This window comes from Nansenia antarctica (genome assembly GCF_963989245.1).
Source record: "Nansenia antarctica genome assembly, chromosome: 5".
Lineage (NCBI taxonomy): Eukaryota > Metazoa > Chordata > Actinopteri > Argentiniformes > Microstomatidae > Nansenia > Nansenia antarctica.
Genome location: NC_137690.1, coordinates 68177395 through 68189586, shown reverse-complemented (window position 1 = coordinate 68189586; position 12192 = coordinate 68177395). Strand labels below are relative to the sequence as shown.

At 43.9% G+C, this 12192-nt stretch overlaps 1 protein-coding gene across 1 annotated transcript in view; it reads left to right on the top strand.

Moving 5' to 3' along the window:
* Positions 1-5540, top strand: part of LOC308159024 (coronin-2B) — a gene marked incomplete at its 3' end in the record, with an annotated part of 47724 nt that extends 42184 nt beyond the window's left edge. The window contains exons 6-12 of the mRNA XM_080532764.1: positions 1506-1622; positions 1958-2062; positions 2365-2461; positions 3168-3280; positions 4230-4320; positions 4613-4752; positions 5406-5540. Of these exons, the coding sequence (XP_080388890.1) occupies positions 1506-1622; positions 1958-2062; positions 2365-2461; positions 3168-3280; positions 4230-4320; positions 4613-4752; positions 5406-5540 (798 nt within the window). The remainder of the gene's footprint in view (positions 1-1505; positions 1623-1957; positions 2063-2364; positions 2462-3167; positions 3281-4229; positions 4321-4612; positions 4753-5405) is intronic.
* Positions 5541-12192: the final 6652 nt, after the last annotated feature.

Below are 12192 nucleotides of genomic sequence, written 5' to 3'. Positions count from 1 at the left end.
ACAGGGTTCGAGTTATGTGGGAGCCAATGGGAGCTGAGCTCCCATAAGGAAGGTCTGAGCTCCCATGAAAGCAGTAAAATCATACATCTGTGGGGGTCGTAATACATAATACATTACCACAACCATTATTTGATCAAAAATGTCAATGTAATGAGTATTATTTATATTTATTTATATGATAAATATTCTAAAATAAACACGTTTTCCAAAATAACTGCCTGGAAAGTTTCGGGTTTTCAACCAAGAAACCAAACTTGAATTCAGATGCACCTGTTATGACACCCAACGTTGAAACTGTTGAAATAGCAGAGCTCAAACAAAAGCAAGTGCTTCCGAAGAAAGTAGCAGAACTCACCTCCAGTATGTATAAGGAGACAGCGAGTTCGTTCAGGGCAGCCTATACTGTCGCTAAAGAAAGGATGCCTTACTAAGTATAGTATACAAAACTGAATCCAATTATGAAACTTAATGAGATGAATGGCGCGACAGTTGGCCCCTGCTCACCGATCCGATCATTCATGTGCCCAGATTGTAAAGCACATTGCACAAGAGATGAAACAAATTCATTTCTAATGTCAAATCACTTGATTCCCGTAGTAGCATAACATTAGATGAAAGCACAATTCATGGACGAGCATACATGATTATTTATGTCAGGTGCGATGTCACTGGAAATGGAGATGTGGCCAATGTGTCGTGCTAACAGGGAAAGTGAATGGACTGTATAGCAAAAACAACAAAATTATTGGCCGAGATACCCGTAACTATCGCTTATAGCTGTTGTTTCATGTGGTGCTGTTGATGTGGTGAAATGAGTAGCCTATGGCTAATTAAAACTTGTCCCATCGCTGTGTGGGCATGATTCTCGCTCGTGCATGAGAACATTTCGCACTGTTATTTTGGAGACCCCCACAAAGCTCAGCTTATAACTCGAACCCTGCATACACACACACACACACACACACACACACACACACACACACACACACACACACACACACTAGTCATTGAGCCTCCCTCTGGGACAGTACTACAGGTGGGGAAGCACACAGGGATAAGGTTTCACAAAAGGGGCAGACATGATTCAAGATTCAAGATTAACTTTATTGTCCCACAAAGTGGAAATCTGTCTTGGGCTTTCACCCATGATACAGTCGTAAAAAAGACAAACACTTCACATACAAAAAACATACAAAGATGTTAGTGAATAAATACATACAGAAAGGTTCCTGAAAGCACCTATATACAAACAGAAATAACAAACACGTCAATAAAAGTAAAGATCTGCACAAATCCCTTTAATTAGGCCCCTATACTTTCTTTTTTTGTTTCTTTTTATTATTACTACTCAATCTTTTCAGTTTGTAAAACGTCTTTGAGTGTCGAGAAAAGCGCTATATAAGTCTAATATATTATTATTATTATTATTATTATTATTATTCATTATTATTATTATTATTATTATATCTGCTCTCATTTCTATGTTGTTCTTTGGCCTCCGCCAGCACGCCAACTGTAAGAACCACAGGGTGAACAGGGTGGTGTTCATGGGCAACCTGAAACGGCTGCTGACTACAGGAGTGTCTCGCTGGAACACCAGACAGATAGCACTGTGGGACCAGGTGAGGTGCGTGTGTGTGTGTGTGTGTGTGTGTGTGTGTGTGTGTGTGTATGTGTGTGTGTGTGTGTGTGTGTGTGTGTGTGCATGTGTGCGTGTGTATCCTCAAGCAATGTGTGTTTGTATGCATCCATAAGGCCTGTGTGATTGTCCTGAAGTGTGTGAGTGTGTGTGTGTGTGTGTGTGTGTGTGTGTGTGTGTGTGTGTGTGTGCGTGTGTGTGTGTGCGTGTGCATGTGTGTGTGTGTGTGTTTGTGCAGGATATGCTCTCATAATCTGATCCCCTGTGTGTGTGTGTGTGTGTGTGTGTGTGTGTGTGTGTGTGTGTATGCCTTCCCAGGAGGACCTCTCTATGCCCATTATGGAGGAGGAAATCGACGGTCTCTCAGGACTGCTGTTCCCCTTCTACGACGCAGACACACACATGCTCTACCTGGCTGGAAAGGTGAGACACACCGCCCCACATAACCCACAGCCATCACTCACACAGTGGACCTTTTCACGAAAGCAGATGTTTAGCATTCGAGTGCTATGATTTTGTGGGCGTGGGCGTAGAACATCAGGGGGGCATTCTAGTCTCAGGGGGAGCATCCCTCCAAATCTTGTCACGTTGCCTCGACAACGTGAGTGAAGCCTGGTGCCTCTGAGACTTGGGGTATCCAGAATACGAACCCCCCGTTGTGTGACATCCAGTTCATATGAAGTATCATGTAAGACATCTTTGAAAAGCATTCAGTTCCTCCGCAGGGGGACGGGAACATCAGATACTATGAGATCACCACAGAGAAGCCCTACCTACAGTATCTCATGGAGTTCCGCTCCCCCGCACCACAGAAAGGCCTCGGTAAGTTCCTCTTCAACGTCACGTTATTCACTCGCGCTCTGTGTCCAGATGAGTCCCGTTGAGACGGCAAACTGTTTGAAGCCTGGTACACACATAAAGATAATCTGGCCGATCTTGGCCCGATTTCCTCCCCTTCCGACCAAGGACAGCAAATGCCCGATTATCGGATGGCTCTAAAGATTATCCTACAAGGTTATCCTGTGGTGTGAGGTGTGTTAAGAGTCAATTTCTCCTGACGATCTGCTCGGAAAATGGTCGGGCCGACGATCGTAAATATTAAACGTGTTCAATATTTACGATCAAAAGTCCTCTCGGCGTAGGCAACTCCGGAGTCCGATTGTGACGTGGAATGGAATTTAGCCAATCAAGAAGCGAGCTGACTGACGCGTCTTCTTCTTTTCGTTCTTCTGCAATTTATTTGCCCTGTCGCACAGGTCAGTCAGGGTACTACCCTGATCACACGAGATTTCTGGCTTGGGGGACGAGACTCTAGACTGTCGTAGATCAGATCTTTATGTATGTGGTGTGCTCACTGTTCAATCCATGATTTTTTTATCTTCATGTGTTGGGTCTCTCTCAGATAAAAAAATCTGTTAAGATTTAGAAAATCTTTGTGTGTGTACCAGGCTTAAGTCATTGTTGTCCCATGCAGTGATGCAGGCATTAGTCTATGTTGTCATGTTTCCTCTCCACGTTTCTTCTCTAGGTGTGATGCCAAAACATGGGCTGGACGTGGCGGCCTGCGAGGTGTTCCGCTTCTACAAGCTGGTCACGCTGAAGGGCCTGATAGAACCCATCTCCATGATCGTGCCAAGAAGGGTCAGTGGAGAGAGAGAGAGAGAGAGAGAGAGAGAGAGAGAGAGAGAGAGAGAGAGAGAGAGAGAGAGAGAGAGAGAGAGAGAGAGAGAGAGAGAGAGAGAGAGAGAGAGAGAGAGAGAGAGAGAGAGAGAGAGAGAGAGAGAGAGAGAGAGAGAGAGAGAGAGAGAGACTGTGACTGTGTGTGTGTTACGTTCTACATTCACTAGGGAGAATAAGAAGTAACAAAATACAGGTGTTATGAGTAAAGTAAAGATATTTATTTCAGTAAGGGTAAATTAAAGTCACAATGGGTCAGATAAACAGAATTAAAACTATAACAAATGCCTCCTATTCAAATAAACAATAAACTCATCCCGTGGATGGTTAAAATAAACAATAACAATAAAGGTTTCAAACATGGTATCACTTAACAAGATCACTAACACAGGTATCAAATAATTCACTAAACACATATCACAACTAACAAATCAAACCATAAGGATCTCTAACAAGTATCCACCAAACTATAACAAAATGCTCTCACAAAGTAAACCACCCGCATGGTATACACAAAATGGTGGGAACTGTGTGATGGGATCACACAGCTGCTGCTGGTTCTCTCTCCTGATCTTTTGTAGGGTGTGGCCTCTGATGATTGGTTGGTGTTGATTATTGGCTGGTGTTGATTGGCTGGAGTTGATTGGTCACTGCTGGAGTTTGATTGGCAATTATCACGGGGGGGGGGGGTGGATCCCCTGGACTGGGCTTATGGCTGTTAAAGAGATACAGACAACCAGAACAGACACTACAACAGACACAAACATATAGACAGACAACCAGGCTACTGATAGCCGTCACAGTGTGTGTGTGTGTGTGTGTGTGTGTGTGCGCGTGTGCGCGCAAGTGTGTGTGTGGCTCCCCTCACCGTATTCAAATGGATTCTAAAGTGTGTGTTTTCCCGATGGTGCAGTCAGAGACCTACCAGGAGGACATCTACCCCATGACCGCAGGGACAGAACCGGCCCTGACAGCCAGCGAGTGGTTCAGCGGGATCAACAAAGGTAAACAGCACACCAGATGTGCTCTAACCAGTAGTTTATGTTCAATATATACTGTATATCTTAGGATTGACAGAAGTCAAGGTGTATGGGAAATTACAGAGCCAACATACATTTGCAGTCTGAGACACTTTCATCAAACTGGCCATTAAGGGCTATGGTATATGTACCTTAAACATACAGTACTGTATAACACGTTGTGGGTTTGTACATACAGACCCTGTGTAACACGTTGTGTTGATATGTGGACATACAGACCTTGTGTAACACGTTGTGTTAATGTGTGGACATACAGACCCAGTGCTAATGTCCCTGAAGGAGGGCTACCAGAGACCTAACCAGCTGGTGTTCAAGGCTCCGGTGAAGGAGAAGAAGAACGTGGTGGTCAACGGCATTGACCTGCTGGAGAACGTCCCACCCAGGACAGAGAACGAGGTGGGATGGTCTTGTTATGATGGATGGATGGATGGATGGATGGTTGGTTGGATGGATGGATGGATGGATGGTTGGATGGATGGATGGATGGATGGTTTGATGGATGGTTGGATGGATGGATGGATGGATGGTTGGATGGATGGATGGATGGATGGATGGATGGTTGGATGGATGGATGGTTGGATGGATGGATGGTTGGATGGATGGTTTGATGGATGGTTGGATGGATGGATGGATGGATGGATGGATGGTTGGATGGATGGATGGATGGATGGTTGGATGGATGGATGGATGGTTGAATGGATGGATGGATGGATGGATGGATGGATGGTTGGATGGATGGATGGATGGTTGAATGGATGGATGGATGGTTGAATGGATGGATGGATGGTTTGATGGATGGATGGTTGGATGGATGGATGGATGGTTGGTTGGATGGATGGACGACTGGGTGTAATTTTTTTCTTTCACTTTTCGTGACATGCAACCACTGGATGTCACAAACTTTCATCTTTGACTCTACCCCTAACTCTTACTCTACTGATAAATAAAATGTATTCTCATAAAGAGCATCCTGAAACACCGTATAATATTGTGTGTGTGGTGTGTGTGTGTGTGTGTGTGTGTGTGTGTGTGTGTGTGTGTGTGTCCAGCTCCTGAGGGTGTTCTTCAGACAACAGGACGAGCTGCGCCGGCTGAAGGACGAGCTGAACCAGAAGGACGTTAAAATACGCCAGCTAGAGCTGGAGCTCAGCAACCTGAAGAACGCCAGCCCCAACAACGTCTGACCTCCCACCACCGGGGGGCGCCACCACTGACGCCACTCTGGGCTTGCTTCCCCTCTCATGATACATCACAGATCACACTAACTACCCTGTTGTCATAATAGGCACCGGATGATGTAATAGCTCATCGTAATGCCATGCAGATGCAGTAATAGTATTATTAGGATTATTCAATAATTGGTTAGAATTATGAATGAGATCATGTAGAGAAACATTTCTTCATCAGACGACGACATCCTAATCAGTCAGCGATGTGACTGAAGTCATCAGAGTAAAAGATTACTGCATTATCCACACACCATACACCATTGACATCCGTAGATGTTAGTTTTATTCTATCCATCCAGTTTTATAATGAAAATAATTAATTAGAGTCAAAGATCCCTGGATTATCCGCGAGACGCTTCGATATGGTTTGATTGCATTATGATCAGCTATTGCATTATGCAGTGGTTAATGCAACACTCCCTCTTCCCCCCCTGCTGCTGTTGAGCACCCTCAGCTCCACGCCTGAACCTCCTGCCCCCCCTGCACCCCCCCCCCGCCGCCCCCCTCCCCCAGCTCTAACCTGCCATACCTCCATAACGTCCATGTGGCAAAGCCTTGGTCATCACCCACAAAATGCCACTCCCTTCCTTCCACCCTTCACATGCAATAGAAGCATCCCTTGGGGTGGGGTGGGGTTGGGGGGAACTGACTCTCTTCCTCCCCCAAGGCCTTAGTCCCTCCTCCTGCGAACCAACTCACAGCAAAGTTGCAACTGTGACTCAACTCAAGTCTTCAAAACGATGGCTCACTGCTACATCTCTCAGTCTCCGGAACGGTGACGTGTTACTAGTCATTTGCACCCGGGGAAAGCAGAACTCGTTAGTTTTGCAGAGACATGAATGAGGTGTATCTGCAGGACTGTTTTATTTTTGTCCTCGATTCCTCTCTTCTTCTATGAATGTGTCGGCTATAAAAAGCTGCAGCTCTCTCTCAGACTGGAGCAACAACCCAAATGTCGTCTTAAATAACGGCGGTTTGGCTGAGGTCGTGATCTTTCGGGGGGAATCGTTTTTTGAAATTGTATTATTGTATTTATTTGTTATATTTGATCTTTTTTTTCTTAGTTGACATCTTATGTAGATTTGTTCATCTCATTAGGTTTATGTGGGGGACCATGTTGGTGGGAACGATGGTTGTAGTACTTGACAGCTGTAACTGAATGATGTTTCTTTCTACCAAAATAGTGGCAGTTTGGCGGGAAACAGTACCGACCATTTTATACCTTTCAGTTACGATGACTCTATTCAAGAACAGTTAACAACATTATAATAACAGTAATCATTCTGTACTGTTAATAGATCTTGTTCCACTAAAGTATGATATTCTGTATAGTTCGGGTCACTTATTTGTATTTTATTTGTACCTATTCAGAGATCACTAGCAGAATTGTCATAATCAATTTCGTACTGTGCGTCAAAGGTTGACTGGATGAATGAGAAAAGCATTAGTACTCACATGATTATCTACTGTAATTCTTAACCCTGACATTAGGTCTTACTATGTCAGACTTACATGTATACCGTATCTTTGAGTCTGGCCCCTGAGACTTGGGGGCCATGGGTTTCTCTTGACCATTTAACCTGACCAGGAAAAAGAGATAAAATATAGGTTTTTTTTGTGAGTACTAGTGAGGACACTCTTAAGAAAAAAGGTGCCACAGTATGTAGCACCAAAAAGGGTTCCTCAAAGGGTTCAACAGCACTGAGTATGTACAGGTCCCAGGAAACACAGAAGGTGGTAATTGTAACGTGGAGATGGTCAGACGGAAAGGTGAATGAAAATAGATGGACAAGGCAGGTTTGGAGAGGTGACATATGAAATACATTTGTACCTGTGCTCTGTCACTCCACTTATTGCCAGGTCATACCCGTAATTCAAGGTCAACCTTTTTTATGATTCAGTTCTCATTGGTGTTAGTGTCAGGTTGTCGAAGAACATAAGAGAAATGTTGGGCCGTCTTATGAGTTTTAACATAGTTGGAGACTAACCATGTCTTAATACAGTTGATTGTCATTGAACTGTACAACACGTGTACCGTGACTTTCTTGTCCTCCCTTTAGGCCATCGTTTCTCAACGGGGGCGGTATCGCCCCCCAGGGGGCGTTCAGACAACATCGGGGGGCGCTGGACCAAATATTTTTTAAAGGGGGGCGTTGAGGTGATCTTGGGGGGCGTTCACTCATAAAGTATTTTTCTCATGAAATACAGCTGTGTTATTATGGGCACATTCGTAAATGCACGATCAGTCAGTTCGCTCAGACAAACCGTCTTTTCAGTCAGAGCACCCATCTCTGAGTGCTCTGAACTTGGCCGGGCTCTGTGACGCAGACACACGTAGCGCAGCGCCCCAAAAAATAAAAGTGAGTGTCATCAAGAAGATGGAGAAGCTAAAAACTCAGCTAGCAAAGGCAGAGCTTTTGATAGTTTCCAATGTGTCTGGGTAAGCTGCATTGTAGAAGAATCTTGACAGTTCATGTACAGTGCAGAAATTGCAATACTATGCTCCGATAGAAAGAACCCCGGTTCATCCCATCTGTAACATCATGTTGACCAATGCCCAACTTCTATGAGTGTTTTCCTTGTAGGCAATGCTTGAGTGACATATGTTTCAGTTTGTGGGCTCATTGTAATTGTTGCGTTCGCTTCGTTCGCTTCCTTTCAATACAGCTTATTTAATTTAGTTAAAATGAGTGCTAATACCATACCACCATACCAGAACATCACAGCAGGAACAACCTATCTCAAAAAAGCGATCGTAATAAACCAGTCCTGAAAGTTCTCTGTCGCTTACCAATAATCGAACCTAGAGAAATCAGCTACGAATGTCCCCTCCCCTCGCAGGTTCATCACAGTATATTACATAAATGTATTACTGTTAAGTGTTGTTGTGGATGTTACAGACCCGTCACCAGGGCCCAGTCTTAGGGTGGGCCAATGAACTGCATGGGGGGGCACAATTATTATTAACTATTTTATATAATCCGATATGCTATGGTATTCGTCATGCAACACTGACATGCATAGTAGGTTGCAGAGGCTAAATTGGACACGTAGCCTACCGATGAAGACTAGACCTAAAATTATCAGAATGCAGCAAATAACATAACAATAAACACAGGCGAAGCTGGTTTATTACAAGGCCTTGTCGACCCGAGTAGGCCTAAGCTAAAATTATTTGAATGCAAGTTACTTTATAGCGTGGAGAGGCCAAGTTGTGCATTACAATGCGCACAGGTCAATAATTGGCACCAACCCGGCACACTTACAAGAACAATAATTAAATAAATGCCAGGGATAGCCTACGTAACAAAAATTAGGAGACTGGCACGCAATCAGTGCACTTCCAAAAGGGATACAGTATGACCGACCGATCGTGTGATCATCACATTAAAACCACCCATCTACAGCAAATAGGATCAGCCAGATCCTCATCATTGAACACGTTATACACAAAGCACATTAAATATAGCATAACTGTGCAAACAGCTCATCTCTCCAGTTGAAAAAGCTGTCGAGAATACAACTAGCAAAACATCACCACGGCGTGTGCTCACACGGACACACACACACACACACACACACACACACACCCGGCTCAGAAAAGAAGGAGGAGGCGTTTTTCAGTGCTGAATCTCCTCATCAGTAAGTCCTTCCACTCATCCTTGAACTTGTGGGTGAGGTCCTTTTCGAAGGCAAGCTGAATCAGTTGAGCCTTGCGCTTGTGCAACATGCTGCGCCGATGCTCAGAGAAAACATTTTTAAGTGTTGAAAAAGAGTTTTCACAAGTCGCGGTAGACGCTCCCAAAGTTAGGGCGAGTGTATAAGCTTGGATGACAGTTGGCATGGCCTGGAGTGCTGAGTGGAATGTATACTGAGAATATTGGCTATTGTCCATTGTCCATCTTTGGGGGGAAACGAGGTGTCCTCCATCTTCTTTACCAGGAACCCACCACGAGCCACAGCATATTCAGATTCAACCACTTCAGTTCGAGCTAATCTTAGGAGAGGAGTGACCTTCGATGGATCCATGAAATCCTCGGCCTCTGGGTTTAAAGCAGCCAGCGCACCAATGAGCTTGCAGCTGCGCTCTCCAAAACGCGCATCCATCTCTCCTTGCACAGCATCAATAACACTGTAAAACACTCCCAGGAACTCTGTCTTTTCGCCAGTGTCCCTCTGTGACTGTCCAACCGTTCCTTCAACTACAAATGCACCAAAGCTCTTGTTAATTGTGCGTCTTCTCTTAGTTGGACAGCTGGGACCAGCCTCGTCAGTGGCTGAGGCTGGAGGAGAGCAGAGGTCCCAGAGCGCAGTAAACTCATCCTCTGTGCGCAGTGATTTTATGCATTCAGATGCACTGTTCACAAGAGTAACCGCAGTGAACAGGTCCATGTTCTCGCTTTGTAGCAGTCTGTTTGGTGGCTCGAAAAGTAACAAAACTTTCATCGGGGGGCTAGCAAGGCTAGTAGTAGCCCTAGCCCTAACAGTTGGGCTAGTAGGACTTACCTCACTAGTGGTAGCCGTCGGGGTGCTAGTGTCAGGCTGCCCACAGTCGCTAATGCTGGTGCTACGTATGTCCATCGGGGTTGGGTGCAGCTGCACCTTTCGAGGATTTACCGGTAATCCACTTTCTTATATCCATCTTTATTCAAAAAGCTTTATCCATCAAAAAGCGCAGATTTCACTCAACTGCTCAGTGCTCGCCTCACACAACTGAAATGGCGAGAGCAGCAGCGTGTGTAACGTGCAACTTTCAACTTTCAACTTTCAAATGATTGGTTGTCACTAGAATCCCGTCCAACAAAATGAAAAACACACTATTGTTTCTCAATTTTAATGTCTTCATTTAACATAAAATATGATAATTTTTTTTTTTTTTTTTTTTTTTTTTTTTAAATATCTGGCTGCCAGTTGGGGGGGCACCAGCACGTCTGTGGGGGGGCCTGGCCCCCTGAGGCCCGCCCATAGTGACGGGCCTGGGATGTTATCCCTAGTGCCATTCTGAGGTTAGCATTGCGATGTGTTTGCAAACTAAAATATACGATCGCTTTTTTGTGATATGTTGCTCCTCTTGTGATGTCCTGGAAACGAACGCATCAGCTGCAGCGTCTTTTGTATTGATCAGCAGTCATCAGTGTTATTACGGGTACGTTCGTAAATGCACGAACGGTTAGTTCGCTTGGACAAAACCGTGTTTTCAGTCAGAGCACCCATCTCTGAGCGCTCCCAGAGCGCAGAGCTCTGAACGTTGGAACTTTGTTATGTTTTGATATGAGAAATTCGAAGTGGTCAGTTTATGAAAATAATACCATAGAATACTAAATAAAATATTAAAATAATAGCCCCCTAGCGTTTGCCGCCATATTGTGACACCACCCCCCGCCCCCCCCCCCCTCAAAGTCCAATCAAAAATGAATAAATATTAGCATCGTAAAACAGCAATTTGGAGAAATGCAACACCAGCACAATTTTAAAAACTAACAATGTTAGTTGTAATGTACAGTTCTGTAGCCTACTGTTTGTTCTGCATCGGACATGTGTGAAATTGCTGCTGTTCCGTAGCAGTCTGTTTGTATTCTCTGATGTTGCCTGAGTTTGTTGATGTTGTCTGAGTTTGTTTAACACTCAGAAACAGCATTTTAATTCACATTCATATGGCTTTTCTGCTCTCTGGTAAACTAATGATAATGATATTCCAACTGCCCAGTTAAATCCAATCTATTATTTGGCATTCAGTGACATGCTTTTTAAATTATATAACACAGAATATTAGTCAATATTAATATTTAGGGAAGAAAATAAGCCTACTTTTTTTGATGGGGGGGCGGTAAGAGGCCTGGATAATGGACAGGGGGGCGCTGGCCCAAAAAAGGTTGAGAACCACTGCTTTAGGCATTGCAGGGAGTGTAAACAAGGGAATTCTGGGATTGTTCTGCACTGAACATGTCAAGAGGCTGTTCTTCATAGAGAACAAGTCAAACCCAACACACATTCATACATCAGGGATCTCTCCATCATTCTGCGTAGTAGTAGTAGTAGTAGCAAAATGCAAGGTGGGTTACTGTCTACTCTTTCCACAGCCAGTCTTCAATAAACACTACTCTAGGCTCTCCACTTGATGGCAGCACTACATCAGGCCACATCGTGACGTTCAAAATTTAGTTTTTTACATAATCTGATCCATTAGGTTATTTTTAAAATGTTGACATTTTTTAGTTAGTAGGCTAATTAATCAAATACAAAGGTTCCATCTCACAAAACATAATGGAATGTAAATATCTCTGAACTTTGAACTACCCTAAACGGAGATAGAACCTTATCATTCTAAGATCACGACATTACCGCCTGCCTCTGTCGCCTGAAGGTGCTGAAACCAAATTGTAAAAAAGAAAATGTGAGATTGATCCATTTCTCAAACATTCACATCATCCGCTTGCTGACATACTTACTGTAGCTTTTGTAATGTGTACGGTCAACATACGTGATTACAATAGAATAGACGGCATCAAATGAAGGAAGCCTGTTCTATTCATGCAAAAGACCACAAACTATATCTATAAAAAGAATTATTTATTGAACAGAAAGGGTGAAAATGTTATATGCTTTG